Source organism: Gambusia affinis, linkage group LG19, assembly GCF_019740435.1.
Source record: "Gambusia affinis linkage group LG19, SWU_Gaff_1.0, whole genome shotgun sequence".
Taxonomy (NCBI): Eukaryota; Metazoa; Chordata; class Actinopteri; order Cyprinodontiformes; family Poeciliidae; genus Gambusia; species Gambusia affinis.
The window spans coordinates 11,338,548-11,354,313 of record NC_057886.1 but is presented as its reverse complement, the minus strand read 5'-3'; the positions used below and the strand labels follow the sequence as shown (position 1 = coordinate 11,354,313).

General features: G+C 37.8%; 1 protein-coding gene across 1 annotated transcript in view; it reads left to right on the top strand.

Annotated features, from left to right (window-relative positions):
- Positions 1-15,766, top strand: part of LOC122822475 (brain-specific angiogenesis inhibitor 1-associated protein 2-like protein 1) — a 31,111-nt gene that overhangs the window by 13,513 nt on the left and 1,832 nt on the right. Inside the window, exons 6-13 of the mRNA XM_044101172.1 lie at positions 76-210; positions 4,664-4,816; positions 4,930-5,085; positions 6,323-6,446; positions 6,951-7,167; positions 10,179-10,241; positions 11,127-11,325; positions 15,716-15,762. Coding sequence (XP_043957107.1) covers positions 76-210; positions 4,664-4,816; positions 4,930-5,085; positions 6,323-6,446; positions 6,951-7,167; positions 10,179-10,241; positions 11,127-11,325; positions 15,716-15,762 — 1,094 coding nt within the window. The remainder of the gene's footprint in view (positions 1-75; positions 211-4,663; positions 4,817-4,929; positions 5,086-6,322; positions 6,447-6,950; positions 7,168-10,178; positions 10,242-11,126; positions 11,326-15,715; positions 15,763-15,766) is intronic.

The window sequence follows — 15,766 nt, the reverse complement described above, 5'->3', positions numbered from 1 at the left end:
GTTTATCCTTTTTTATGTGACAAATATCACTAGTTTTCTGTTCCAGCATTTACATGAGTCATTTCTCTGGTTTAGGCCACATTCAAAAGGTACCAGATGGAGCACAAGATGAAGCAGGATTCTCTGGAGAAGTCCCAGGCGGACCTGAAAAAGCTGAGGAGGAAGAGCCAAGGCAAGAACGCCAACAAATACGAAAGCAAGGAAAGCGAGGTGAGATGGACACAAAAACTCCCACAGTCATTTGACACACGATGTGTCTTTAAAGCCCCCATACACAGAGTTATGTTCATATTTATGTCAACATACAGAGATTACCTTAAGGCAGTCTCTGCTCAGCAAACTTTGAAATCTGAGCTGCACACTGTCAGAGCTGGACTAACAGTAGTGTGTATGGTGTTGGATCTGTGCAGTCAGGCATGAAAATATCACTGTTTACTATTGAACAGTTTTTTGTCTGCCCAATTTTCCTTCTTATGCTTTATGTATTCAGGTAGCTGCATGGGCTTGGCTAAAGGCAACAAACCAATTCATTTGCTTCTCTGGTGATCATGAGCTTGTATTTGTGCACACCTTAGAAAAGATAAGAAAATAATCCAGAATAGAATAATTGTAGACATCTTTTATTTATTATTTGTACCTCATAATTGGAACTATATACTATATACAGTACAGACCAAACGTTTGGACACACCTTCTCATTGAATTCAATTAGAAATTGTGTCCAAACCTTTGGTCTGTACTGTATATCGGAATACTAGTATTAACATACTAACTTAAAAATATTTATTTTCTATTTGCATGTAGCACAAAACAGATTAGTTGGTGTTTTGTCTCCAGAATGATGACGTATAAGATCCAGTTTGGGGAAAGAAGATTTTGTGGTTTATCATTGTTACCGTTAGTGTTTTGCCTCATTGTAGTCATTCCCTGTGGCATGTTAAATCATTATTGCAGGTTGTTTTAACACGGTGCTGCCACACCCTCTCAGTGACTCTGCCGAATGAGAAGTTTCATTTCAAAGCCGGTTCCCCGACGGCAGGGCAGCGTCAAAATCCTACATAACCTGCTTTCCATTGACCTTATCAAGCAGCATGTTTGCCTGGCTTTTTGTGAATGTAATTTTTTGTGTACTTAAAAGGTTTTGTGCATTCGATGAGCACAGTTCACCCTACCTGTTTCAAGACCCACAGCATGGTAAATGTCATTTAGGTCGCAGGAGTTGTGAATATTTAAGAAATAGTTTAAGTAATTAATTATTGTAGATTTTTAAATATACATTTCAATTCAAGAGTTGCAGCCTTTACTTATTTCTTTCATCGAATATAGTTTTTTTTTTATTAGAAAATATGAGGAAGTCTCCGCCTCTCGCCTTTTAATTACTACTTTGACATATATGTACATTGTTCTGTTTGCCTATTCTTCTTCCCTCATCCTGTTTTCTTTCATCTCCTCCCTTAAGCATCTTTCTGTTTTTGTTTTCACCTCCCCACCAGGACATGAGTGAGTTTTCCTCGCTGCTGTTTTCACCTGTTTGATATAAAGCCAGCTTGTTGGATTTTGTTGTCTCAGCAAGACACTCCCCAATGGGCAAGAAGACAGGCAGACAGAACGTCAGAGCTGTAAAACTTTACTGGGTGATTCACATGACATTAAAAAATCATCAAAATGAACAGAAACTAGAAAAAGTAGAAAAGTAAAGAGAGAAAAATAAAACATCAAAAAGTTGAAAGAAATCCTTTCCAAAATAGCTCAAGTTTATGCGGTAGTAAAAATTTAAACTGATCGAGACAGGTATTGCAATCTGTCACAGAAACGTCAAAGAGAGTTTTTCTTTTTAGGGATTTTGTTTTTCTTATACATTATTTGCTATATTTACTTATGTAATTCACATGAAGTATATCATACAGCCATTTAACAGAAAATGAGGGGCCCAGTTGCAGTTATTCAAATTGTTCATAGCAGTGCAGCACCTTTCAAATGTAAATTCTTAGATGATCGGAATTTAAACTTGGATGGACAAAAATACACATCTAATTTCACATTTTTATTATTAGAATCCCCTTGGCAACAATAAGTTAGTGTCTTTATCGGTCTTTCACTTTGTGGGGGAATTTGGTTAAATCTTTTACAGTATCGTGAGTCAAATGAGGTTGCAGTCATTTGTTTTTTGCACTGCTCTCTCTGGAAATCCAGTTTCAATCAGATTGAGATCTTAACTTTGACTGGGCCATTGCGATATTCTAAATTATGTTCCTCCTCAGAAATTTCTTTAGAAAAATAGATATATGACAAATAATGACAGTGTTGAACCTGATCACCCATATTTCTTGTTGAAGTTCATGGGATTCTCTTTCTTCATTGTTGAGAATAAATAATAAAAAAAATACTTAAGTCAGTCAAAGAATCACAATATCATGACATTATTGTCTGTCCATCTCCTCTGTGCAACATGCAAATATAGAAGTGATCTGGAGACAACTGTAGCTTCAAATGCAAAATCAAGAAGGTCTGTACTGTTCTAATAATAGTCTTATTTGAAAAGATTTGTGTGTTTGCTGCTGATATTTGCTTCTGTTTGTTTGCCGACTTGTTGTCACAATCAGAGGCCTGTTGTCTACGTTGGTTAGCGACAGAGATGCTGGGAAATCTAAATAGACTGATTCATGCAGAACTCTCTGTTACTGGACACGCATGTATTTGGTGGAAAAGGAAGATATGATCAAAGATGACATCTACCGGCTCTAATGTAGTACACCCAGTATATATTTGTTTTAGTTTTGTAAATAAAATGCCCTCTTGTTACTAGAGGACATGATTAGTATGTGGCTAGTTTTTCTTCTTTACTTTTAGGTTTGTAATACAGTGATAATTGTATCTTAATGTTCAGTTACCATGGGAAAGGTTGCATCACCATTTTGGGTAAGCAGGTAAATTGAAATCAGCTTTTTGCACCCTTATCCAACTTTGCACATTTGAGTTGTCATTACAATAATAATGTTCATTGTAAAAGTATTTACACATCTTGTACTTTAACACTTTTTATCATGTACAGCTACACATTTAATGTACCTTTTTTACATTCAGCACAAATGTGTGCAGCTTTTAAAATAAAAGGATGCTTCTTCTCCAAAATATGCATACATACTTAATCCTGTGCTGCATCACCATCATTGTCACACTCCCTCAAACAAATACCACATGATGGCCAACAGCCTCCCAAAACGCATTAATGAAAATAAGCATTGGTTGTTAATACAGGGCCTGCTCTCATTTACATATTGCAACGCATCCATTGTCTAAGAATCCATCCTGCATTCTGATCCAGGAGTCAGAAACATTGACTGTAAGGTTCATGTTTCCGTCAGCTGATTATTCCTGTTTGGGTTTGACACACTAGAAACAAAACAGGTCATGAACCGCCTCACCCTTCAAGTAAATATCACCCCTCAGCATTAAAGGAATTAGCAGATGACTGCTGTTCTACAGCTTGAAAGGAGCAGGGGCGTGTGCCTCAGTGCCAGCAGCCGTTACAGGTGTGCCAGTTCCAGCCAGTTTGATGAGATGTGGATCTCCAAAGTAACAGAGCCAAGAAATCAGGAACAATCTTAACAAAGCCAGGTCCAGTTATAGTTTTATTTGATTGTATTGCTATTTTATTCTTTTTGAAAAGAACTGAGAAATTCTGATTGAAGTTATTTCTGGAGCTACAAAATCACTTTGGATACAACTTATCTTCCTTTCAGTGCTATTCCCTCATACCTGTTCACTATATCAGCAAAACAAAGTATTCTACTGAAACTTGATTGTGTCTATGTTGTTAAAAACCAAGTAATCCAATAGGTAATATCACAAAATGAGCCTGCTGGGTTTGCTATTACATGCATGCACAAACCAAATCCTTCCAGGGACCCCACTGACCCGTTTTGATCACTGTCTGTCAGTAAAGATAACACTGTCCCTCTGTTCATGAAGATTTGTCCTGTCCTCCCTTCATGCTGCTGCTCTACCTTTTCTCTACATACTACTTTCAGCAGAGTCTGACAATACAGGAAACGATAAACTAACAATACCTGTTCCCCTGCATGAGAGAGATTAAGATTTTAAGAAAAGAGCCGTGCTGCTTGCATGTAGCACATCCTTGTTATATTTGTGTATGCATCAACATTGAAAAGGTTTTGGTGGCTGTAGACCATGTGCAAGGCAAGATAAGAGAGTGTACCTAATAGAAGCTGTGCTTAACTCTTTGATGCACAACCTGGTCACAAGAGCCCTGACTGAGTTTTTATCAGTATTCCAGGTGTTCTTCACCATACATCTTTACTGTAAGTTTGTTTTGTTTTTTTTTTCAATCGAAATCCTCTTGTATCACTACCTCTCTCATGCACAAGCGGGTTCAAAAATGACCCATTTGTGCTAGTCCACATTCATTTCTTTTTTTTATTATTTAGCAGTAGCCTTTTCTCTGTTCTCCTAAAACATTGAATTATATCATTATCAAAACTAAGATATTTCAACAATACTTTGAATGCCCAGTCATAAAATAAATGTACTGACAGCACTGAACTACAGTCAAATCTGTTCCTCTCAGCTTGCAGATTCATGCATGTTTAAAGCAACTGGAATGATGTTGAATCTTCTTTCATATTTGTTTGCTTGTTGTCAGATCGTGGAAGCCCTGACAGTTCGACAGACGGAGATGCAGTTGTTCCTCGCAGATGGCTGCAAGGAGGCTCTGCTGGAGGAGAAGAGACGCTTCTGTTTTCTTGTTGACAAACACTGCTTGCTAACCTATCACTTTGCTTCCTATCATGACAAGGTAAAATGCACAATTCAAAGTCTGTAGTTTTGCAATAAAGTCACAAATCTGACAAATGCTTGTAAGGTAAAGTTGTGAAGTTTTAAATGATGTTTTCACCGGCTGCTGGACAGACCAGAGACTTGCTGTCAACAAAGCTGAGCAGCTGGCAGGACCAGTGCAACGATGCCACCAACATGCCGGACAGTGTCTTATCCTTGATTGATGAACTGCGCAAGCCAGTCGCCATTGCACCGATGCCTTCTCCCACCCCGTCAAGACACAGCGTGGTATGACAGGACGAATGTGTAGGACAGTGAAACAATATCTCATCAGTGCAGAATGGAAAAATATAATTACACCTCTCAGTGAGGTGATTTCACCATGTGTGGGTGTCCATATTAATGGTAGATGAAGTGATATGAATGCCATTATGTGTTGCGTAAAAAACACATTTTTTTATGAAACTGAATAATTGCGCTCCAGCAGCAGATAACAATGAGATTATGCAGCCATTTTAGTCAACACCTTTTTTGTCATGTTGGTCAGAAAAAGGGCCTGGATGCTTCTGGTCGGGAATCAACATTTCACTTCAAATTGGAACTGTGTTGGTGCTTCAGTTATCAATGTTGATATTGATGAATAAAATCATTCATTATATCCTAAAAACAAGCATATTATTTCAATATTTACTTAATTTGTAATTCTATTGCTACAGTGCCCTGAAAATAAGTCTTCATGCCTTTACATAAACCCACCTGCAGCCCAATAACCTTGACTACAGCAGTGTTAGCCCTGCTTACTGACTTTATTAGATAACAGATACAAAAAACTAATAAAATCATATTCATATGCGGAAGAAAACTGGAGTAAATACTGAGCTAATAGATATTTGAATGATTTTAGCCATTTCAATATGTCAGTTAATGATTAATAGTTATTCAATTATTTCAATATGTCAGTTAATGATTAATAGTTATTCAATTATTTATTGAAGTTTGAGAATAATTTATCTAATGCTTATCACCAATTTTATTTATCAGATATATTCATTACAGCGCAACACTACATATTTGGTTAATTTTCTTCATTTTGCATTTGCAGAATATTTTTATTCATAACACTTTACATTTTTTCTTCTGACTTTTGTGGGAGTCATAGAAGGAAAACAATTACATTTTTATAGAAATAGAATTAGAATCAATAACCTTGTATCTTGACGAGCAGTCTAAACATTGGATATAAATGCTCGAATGCCATTACCAAAATGCAAAATTATCATTCCAAGCATCATTTTATAACAATGTGTTGTTTTTTTAATTTTTCAATATAGCTGAATTGTGTATTAGTTCTGTCTGAAATTAAACTTAGTTTTATGTTTAGTGTTTTATGTTTAAACTATTCTATTACAGCTGTGACTTTCTAGTTCAGCGTTGGGGTCATTTTAATGTGTTGTACTTAGAAAGTAAAAGTTGTTTCTTGACTTCAGATGTCATGTTGATGATGTGGTTGATTCTCCTGTGGCAGAGTGCGCCTGTCCCCCCGGCTCCTCCTCTGAAGGCTCAAACCAGCCCTCTGGCTAACATGTTCAACCACCAAGACAGCAACACAAACAATGTGACTCCTCATACTCCAACCAAAAACAGCATAGGTAACTTTTAATGTAAAAATATCTTTTTTTAAATCTGTTTTTTTTTTTTTTTTATTACTTTTCAATATAGGTGCTGTAATTTTCCATGAGCGACTATTTTAGTTTTACTTGTTTTTGGATTGTGTTTTTTTTTCCCCACTTGTTTTCAGTTTGACAAGCTTTCTACTTTTACAAATAGTATATATCCCTTGTTAACATGGCTGCATATGTGTAACTCTGCTTTTTTGTTGAACTAATTACTATTAAAGTTGATTCACTGGCTTTAAAGGATGGACTTTAATTTTTAAGTAGTTTATTAAATCTGAGTTTAACAAGTGTTTTTTTTTTTTCTTAAGATTAGATACCTGAAAAGTTATTACAAACAATTTCATCTGTGTTGAGTGCTAATTATCAAAACCTGCTGAACATACGCACCTCTAAGAGCTGATATAAGCTGCTTTTTTTTTCTTATTATATTCCTTTGTCTTCTCCATCTCTCACTATTCTCTTCCTTTTCTCCCCCAGACCATGAAAACGGCGACGAGAACAATCTTGCCAGGTCTGTGTCCGTCGCCACAGGCCTCAACAGCATGGCGAGGAGGCCTCGGGTGCGCACCATCTTCCCCCACACTGCTGGCAACAACAGCACGCTGCTCAGCTTTGATGAGGGAGACATCATTATCCTCCTCATCCCTGACGAGAGGGACGGTTGGATGTACGGCGAAATGGAAAAGAATGGAAAGTGAGTGTTAACTGCATGCTGTTGTCTGTTTGGCTGATGGGAGTTACCAAACAGTTTTGGTGTAATCTAAAGTGGCATCCAAAACTGAAAGATATGATTGAAAGGATGTGACTCACCCAGGACCATCCTAAATGGTTTCCAGGGATTTCATTAGCTCCCAACACCAGCTTCTCAGGTTACATTTAAAGGCTCCCTGTGAACTTTAATAACTATAAGGTTATGGCAATTACTACTCTCTGCTAGATGCGCTGTACGTGGGCGTTGAAGAAGAGATCATACCACCAAAAGAAGAGATTAGCAAGCAAAGCTCCTGATTCAGTTTTGCGCTCATGACCACTTGCCTTTCTGAGAATGTATCATCATGAGCCATGATGAGGCACCTCTCACTCACTGTGTCATGATGAGCCACTCCTCTTGTTCCTCTAAAGGGTGGAGGAATATGGAGGAATTTTCCTGCCATAATCCAAGAACACACATTTTCAATCTGAAAGGAGGATTTCATGTCTTTTGTTCTCAAAACTTTTAGTAACCAAGCGAGCAAAGAGTTTTGCAAGCAAAGTTTTGCTCCGAGCAGAGACTAAGTGTGAGCGCAAGAAGAGGTTTTGAGTGCAATCATTGCAAGTTTTGAGAAGAAAGATATAAAGTCCTACTTTCAAAATAAAAATGTAAGCAAAAGTATTGTGTGTTTTCCCACCCGTCTTCAGAGTTGCCTGGACATGATCGGATCGCTCAAGATCAGTGTGAATTGGAGTTTGAGTGGTGGCCTCTCATCTTGTTGTTCTGACCAGGTTTATTTCCTTACATGATTTTGTGGACTTGTCTTTGCTGGTTCATCTGTAAACATGACAGATGAGGGGATAAGGTAAAGCTTGGCCCGAGGGTGGGATGTACAGCAGAAGGTGTGTGTGAGGGTGACACGTAAAATCAACAACAAAGCCTGCTCTCCCTCCAGATCTCTGACTCTTAAACAAAGATTTGTTCTGAATCCCAGAAAAGCGTGTTTGAATTTTAATCATTCATTAGGCTTGATCTCAGTTACTATCATGGGAAATTACCTGAGAGGAAAAAAAAAACAATCCTTCCAGAGTTGCTGTCAAATGTGAGGCTTCTGCCTCAAAGAAAACTTTGTTCTGGTTGCTGCTGGAGAGGCTCAACCAAAACACACAAAGGCCTGAATGTTGTCTCTCATCATGTTTATCAGCGCAACATGTCTCTCGAGACGGGCGCCATGCCTCACAGGAGGTGGTTGGGTTTTTCTTCAGAAAAAAACATTTCTGACAAATGTTTTCCACCAGCTGATCTGGAGATGGCTAAAATCATTCAGACATGCTAGTGCTGCTAATGGATTGAGGAACTTTAGATTAATTAGAGAGCTTCCAGCAGATACACATGGTCACATTTAGCTCATTGATGCCTGACCACAAAATAGATGGGGAAATCTTAACTTAACATATAATAACATAAAATGAATAATGGTGTGTTGTGAGCTCACCTAACAGTGTTAGGTTTTTCCTCCATTCAAGCTAATATTCAAACTGTTTCATAATTCTGGGGCAAAATGTTTTCTTTCTTTTACTTTCGTGAAGCACGCCCACTTTTCCTACATAGAGAATCTCTGTAGAAAGTAAGAGTGCTCACTCCATCATTTTTCTGTTTTGCAAACACACTCATTATCCCCTATTTTCCCCAAGATAAAAGTTTTTATTTTTTTCATTTTACACCAGGCAATCATGCTCTGCAGTTTGACACTTTGTCTTCCATATATGGTAGTCCCCTTCTGTTTTAGAGCTGTGTGGCTCCTCAGCTTCTTTTTGTGTCTGAAACTGTTTCAAAGTTTTCTCTTTGCTTTACAAACAAAAGAAATGTAGATTGAATGTTATTTATGTTTCATGTTTCTGACATATGTGAGTTTTCTGCCTCTAAACCAGGATTAAAAACATTTTCTAATCATCTGAGCGGTACTAATAGTATTGTGCTTATTTGTCTCCATTTGAAACAGTAAGCTGTTTTTCTGAATTTGTTGAGTTGCTAGTAGCAACTCATGTCATGGAAGTGAATGTTTTCTGAATTTTTTTTTTCTTTTTGTGAACACCAGACCGTGAGTAAACATTAGCATTTATTCATGAGTATGACTCAACAACATAGAATATCTTTGACACACAAAGAAAATGCCTGTTCTCCAAACCTTACACTTAAATATTAACATTCAACCACAGGGAGGGAGAGGCTAATTCACATGCTGATTAAACACAACTTTGCACCATGGTAGCACAATCATAAACAGACTACCGGTACTTTGGGTCACATTGCTTATAACATACAAATACTTGGATTAATTCAGAGTTTTGTTAAAGCTACACTAATCTTTTTAGAGTCATCAGTAAGTTGTTTTTTTTTTGTTGTTTTTTTTTAGCCGGACAAATGAGATTTCTAATCTAAATCCAGATTCATGTTCTGTACTTTAAAAAAGATTACATTTCAAAATGCCGCAGCCTGTAACTATCCACTGTGTTTTTCCTGGCTGCCTGTTTCAAGTTGATTGGATAATAAAGCTGTGGCTGCACTTTCTATAAAAAGAAAGCTCATGTGGCCATTTTATTTACACCAGCCTTCCAAGCTTAAAGCTGACTATTTTGACCACCTTTTTTTCTTACATCATTATTTGAGTTGAAAAATAAAGTTTATTTTAGTTCGTGTGTGGGAAGGAACAAATGGTTTCTGTGTCCTCCATTTGGGAAAAAAAAAATCATGCAACCAACCTTAGGAATGGACTTATTAAACCTATGAAAAATACATCTAGTTAATTAGAAACAGTCTTGGTTTCAAAGGTTAATTTGTTGAAAGATTACAATAATTTATACAAGTACTGATCTTTGTGTCTTTTGTTTAAAATGACAATAGAGCAACTTCCTCAACAATGTTCTCAACAATGACCTTTTGGTGTAACTGAGACGGTAGAAAAGACAGACATTATATATTTCTGAGTCGCCTTCCTTGTTTCTGTGTTTCAGGAGGGGCTGGTTCCCTTCATCTTACTGCCGTGCTGTCAATGAGCAGCTCGTGAATAACAACAGGTAAGGGGACTCTGCATTCCAGTCAGCACACACACACACACATACTGTTAGGTTTCATGTTGCAGCCGGTTGTATTGTTGGCTGCGTTTCCTCTAGTTACTCCTATTGAAGTTATAACCTTTCTATTCCTGTGGGTTTTCACCTGTTGCTCAACTTTTGATTCCTGTTTGTTTAAAGTCACATTCTGGGAAAATGGATAAAAGAAAGTGAGAAAGAAAGTTGGGCAGTTAATCCTTGACCGACCAACTTATTCACATGTGTTGTTAGTTGGCCAGGCATTGGTTACAATCAGAACTTTTATATACTAACTCGTTGTCATGAATATGATACTTTGAGATTTTAATGGTTTGATTGAATTTGATTCACTTGATTTTGAAGCAAAGCCTCAAAATAGATTAGATCTACATAATTTAATTTGATGACAATTTTGCTTCCCAGTGGACTACTACACCTGCTGATCAAGCATCTTCCACTTAATGATAAATTAGAGCAGTGGTGGTTCCTGGGTTCGTCTAGGTCATTTTGATTTGAATTAGATGTTTATCTCATCAGAAATTATTGTTTATTTTAACAGAGTAATGATCCCAGAATGCAAAAATGTTGCTTTTGGGTTTCCTGTTGAAAAATGTGTGGACTAAGCTTAGCTGGTTTCATACCAGGAAACCAGCTAATTTAAATAAAGCTTTAAATGTGCAGTTTCTCTGCAACTCACTGACGGTCATGTATCCAAAACCCAGGTACTTCATGACTATATTGACACTTCTGACCAGTTACCAATTTGATTTTATCCCTGTAATGGAAACCAAACACATATTGAAGCCACTTGGTAATAAAATTCTCTTCTCTTCTTGTCACATTTCTTCTCCTCCACCCGTTTCTCCATAGTGAGACTTCTGCCCCTCAACGTAGCAGAAGCGTGGTCAACCTCCACCATCAAGACACGGAGACAGACGAGGCCACCATGGTGCTTCCCCAGACGGACTACTACAACATCAGGAGCAAACCCGTAAGCGTCGCTACAAATAACCACCAGCACTCCCCCACGCCCTCGGCAGCATCCTCCACCTCCTCTGATCAGAACGCGGTGAGTCAGTAGGCGGGAGAGTTGGTCAGCGGCCATTTCTCTGACATTTTCACAGCTCTTAGAGGAGTCATTTGAAATGTCGAGTCTCGTCCAGTTAAGCCAAGAGTTTTTTTTAAAAAGCAGTTGTTTTGAGAATGATACCGTGTACAGAACAATCTAATCTGCTGTGTTCTGCCAAAGCTTTCTCCTGTGCTGGCTCAGTTGCCTTTGTGAAGTTTATGTCTCACTTGATATCTGCAGTATCGTGGCTACAGTACCCTCAGCTGCACAGCCTTATCTTGACTGGTGATGAAGGTACTTGTATGTGTGTGTAGATGGTGTCAGATGAGCTTTATGTGTCTGTCCAGAAAACATGAACACACACACAGATATACTCAGTGTAGCATGGCGACACACAATCCAGTATTGGGATTCAGTAAATCATATACAGTTCAAATATTTTCAACTTGCACAGGGTACATATTTATTGTTTTATTTCTGAGATTTTTTTATTCTAACTTTATTTGTGTGATAACTGCTTCTACTGCAGGTGTTAAAGGAACTTTGTAAAGTGAAGGTGACAACTTCCTGAAGTATGACTGAGCAATTTAAAAACAAAAAATCCCCACCTCCCTCAAGTTGCATTACCACAATTATTCATATTAGACCTGCAAGAAAGGGAGAACCAAGAGGATCTGATGTCAGTAATTCATAACCTACAGTTAGTGTAATAATCAGTTTGCATGTAGATTAGCCTGTTCTGGTAAAAAAAAAAAAAAAAAAAAGGAGATAAAAAGGGAAAGAGGACAATGCCTTGCAAATAATAGTAATCCACCTGGAATTATTCATTTTGTCACTTTACAACCACAATTTTATTTATTTTTTTTGTGGGGGGGGGGGGTTATGTAATAGACCAGCCCAAAATAGCTTTTTTGTGAAGTGGAACAAAAGTTAAAAATCAATATTTTATATATTATGATAAAAGAAAACCGCCCTTCCAACATTAGTGCTTTGGTGTGATGATGTCATGCTCAGGTTGTTGGTTTACCATGTAGGCCAAAGAGGTTTGGTGTTATGAGCTTCTTTCCCCTCCACACTGCAAACTGAACTTCATTTCAGCAATAGCTTTCTTCTTGCCATTCTTCCGTAAAGGAGGATGGTAGGATTTGAAGAGAGCATGACTGAGTTGTCCTCTTGACTGGTTCTCAGATACTGAGCTGTGGATCTTTGCAGCTCCTCCAGATTCACAATGACCGCTTCTCTTTATGCTGCTCTGCTTGCCATAATTTAGGTTCCCGTTTTATGGAATCAGCAGTACTGATGTGTCTGATTTGGTTCCTTGTTCCTAAAGATTGTGTTTGTTCTCTGGACAAACTGCACAAAACAGCTGGGTCTATTGTTAGATTAAATTATACACAGGTGGACTTCATGTGATAATTAGGTTACCACTGAAACATCAGATGAGATTGACAAGAGAGGATAATTAAGGCAATTTATCCTTTGGATAGTTTATTTATCCATTGTGAGCAAAAAGAGCCAAAATGCATTTTGGCTCTTTTTGTTTTGGTTACCAAGAACAGAAAACACTGGACCACCATGATGCATATTGTTCGGTTTCAGTCTCTTTCCTGTTAATTTTTATCATTTTAACATAGGTTTGTAGGATTTTCAAAATACCATTTGAAACATCGTAGTGACTAATCCACATCCATTTTCTTTTTAAAATAAATATATCAGATAAATGGCTCTTTGACAGCCGTTTCTAGTTCCAGCACATTCGCTTCTTTCCACATGACCTTTCATTTGCATCGTATGCAAAGTCGCAGGCAAAGCTGTGGTTTTCTGTCTGCCAAAAGCTTTTTAGTTTTTCCCAGATGGACGGATGTAAATGCGTTTGCAATACGACAGGAGCAAATGAGTTTTTATGATCACTTACCCACCATGTAAACTGATAGCTTACTGCCTGCACAGCAGCATGCTGCCAGTTGACTGTTTCACACATTTTCCGACACTTTTAGATTTACTTTCAGTGTACATCATTCCATAGTATGTAAAAACGTTTTTCTCATTTGGTTTTGATTATCTGATCCAGTGTTACCAATAGACCTGCAGTGCAGTGGACAAATGTTTTTTCTATCACTGGCTGGAAGTTATCTTGGAATTTCACACGGATGAACCCGATACCTTTCTTCCATCTCTGCCACTCATTCCTCTTTCAGTTTTTCTCACAGCCATTCCAAGACCTGACTCGCTTGTTCATTCATCTTCATACTTCAATCTTTTTTCAGTCTCATACCTCTGCCGCAGCACACAGAGAGCCTGATGACCAAACAGACTTGTGTGGGAAAAGATCTCTAACTGTAGATTAGATTATAAAACGCTGGTTTATGTTCAGCGAAGTGTCCAAGTGGGTGGCTGTTATGTTGGTAGAAAACTTGTAGCTGCAGCAATCTTGAAATTTCCTCACTTTTATAAGGTATTGTTGTTTTCTAACAATTACCAATGTGTACATTTTTGTCACCTATAAGTGTAAAGTATTTGTTTTTCTTCCTAGCTGTGTTTTTTTTTTTTTTTGTGTCAGATTCTTTTATCTGCTTTGAGACAAAAAAAACTGATCCCAATCTGTATCAGTCTGATGCAGGTCGGTCCAGATCAGGTGTGAAGAGAGAGATGACACAGTGGGGGTGGGAATGGGGAAGTGGGGGGAGGTGAGGTTACCCTGGAATGCTCTTTCACCATGACAAAAAATGCAACCTCACTGGTTTTTTTTTTTTTTTTTTTTTTTTTAAAAAGATAACAGGTCAGAGGAATCAATAGATAGGGAAGAAGAGAGAGCTACTCAAGTACCGTAATCAAGAGAGAAGACTAGAGGCAAACTTCTGTTTTGCATATGTAAGCTGGGTATTGGAGAAAAAAGTATAGTGAAGAAAATGATCAGAGCCTTTGAAATTTCTATCCACTTTTGCCCTCTTGTGGACATTCTTGGCACTACAGGCTAAAAAGCCTGATAGGCTAGCTGATAAACCCTGAGTTGTGTGATAGGATTTTAACTAGTAGTTATGGTTCTATAACTACTAGTTATGAAACTAGCAGTTTCATAACTACTGGTAGTAGTTAAACCATAACTACTAGTTAAAATCCAGCAAATACTTTTGCTTGGAGCTGCACAATGTTAGTTTTGCAAAAGACTGCTTGGACAAATATTAGCTTATCATATGAGTACAAGCCAGGGCATTCAGGTTTGTCCATTTAATTCAGTAGATGTACAGATTTAGGAAGGAATTAAGATGTAGGCATCAAGAAGCAATAACAAGTTTGTTATCCCTTTTTATGCAAACTTGCATAAAGGCTAACTTATAAAGGCAAACATTGGTCATTGTGGAGCAAAGTTGAATTTCCAGACGCCCCAGGCTCCACGAGTTGAGTAGTGATGTAACAAAACATGTATTTGCATGCCAACATCAGATCTATTTGTCCGTTGTTTTTATTCCTATAGAGTGTTTGCGGATTATAAACTCACACAGCTAAAACCCATGTAACCTCAGAGGTTTAGCAGTAATGACAAGTATTCCTACTTTCCCCATTTTCCCTCAAAATAAGCAAAACTGTTGTTTGAAATTGATGTCAAAGTCCAACACAAACTCCAACACATCGTTGCCAAGTGGAAGGAAAAGGATGACCGGACTTTGAAAAAATGTCACAAAATAAATGAGTGAAAAGCAAAAATACACATTGGGATGATTGGCAGTGTTAGCTTTCCTTCACTTATTGCTTTTTGTGTGATGTAGAAGATTAACCTCTGATGCCTTCTGTGTTTAGATTATAGGCGGTTAGATGCTATTATCTTGATTTTTTTATTTTTTTTTTAGGGTTGTTTGGGTAAGTAGGGCTTAATGCATACACAATTTATGACTTCTTTGCTTTCTTTTTAAGAATTTTCAAAAGACATTCGTCTCATTTGTAATTATTCACTATGTGTTGGTCTGAACAAAATTCCAATAAATTGATTGTGGTTGTAATATGACAAAAGGTGGGAAGGTTTAAGAAAGAAGTTGTTTTTCAGTGGATCATAAAACATAGCTTGGTACAGGAAACATTTGCATGGCTCATTGTGTAGCAGACTTGAATTTCTTGAAACTCCAGGTTCCACATGAGTCCGTGTGACGTAACCAACAGTTTTTGTACGCTGATGTCAAACCCACTCATCCGTTTGTCCATTCTTGTGCAGTCCATAAAACTGTTTTTGGATTGTAAACTTGCCCACGTTTGGATCAGTGTAACTGTGTCATCAGCAGCAAGGGGTTGTCGTCATGTGCGTTTTTATAATGCATCATGGTTTTGTGCTTCATTGTAAACTTTGACATCAAGCTTGCCCGTGACGCAGACAGTGACGCGTGTTTTTTGTCCACAGGCTGCACAGTCTAACGGCACCTCGAGACCTCCGCCTGCTTTCCTCGCGTAG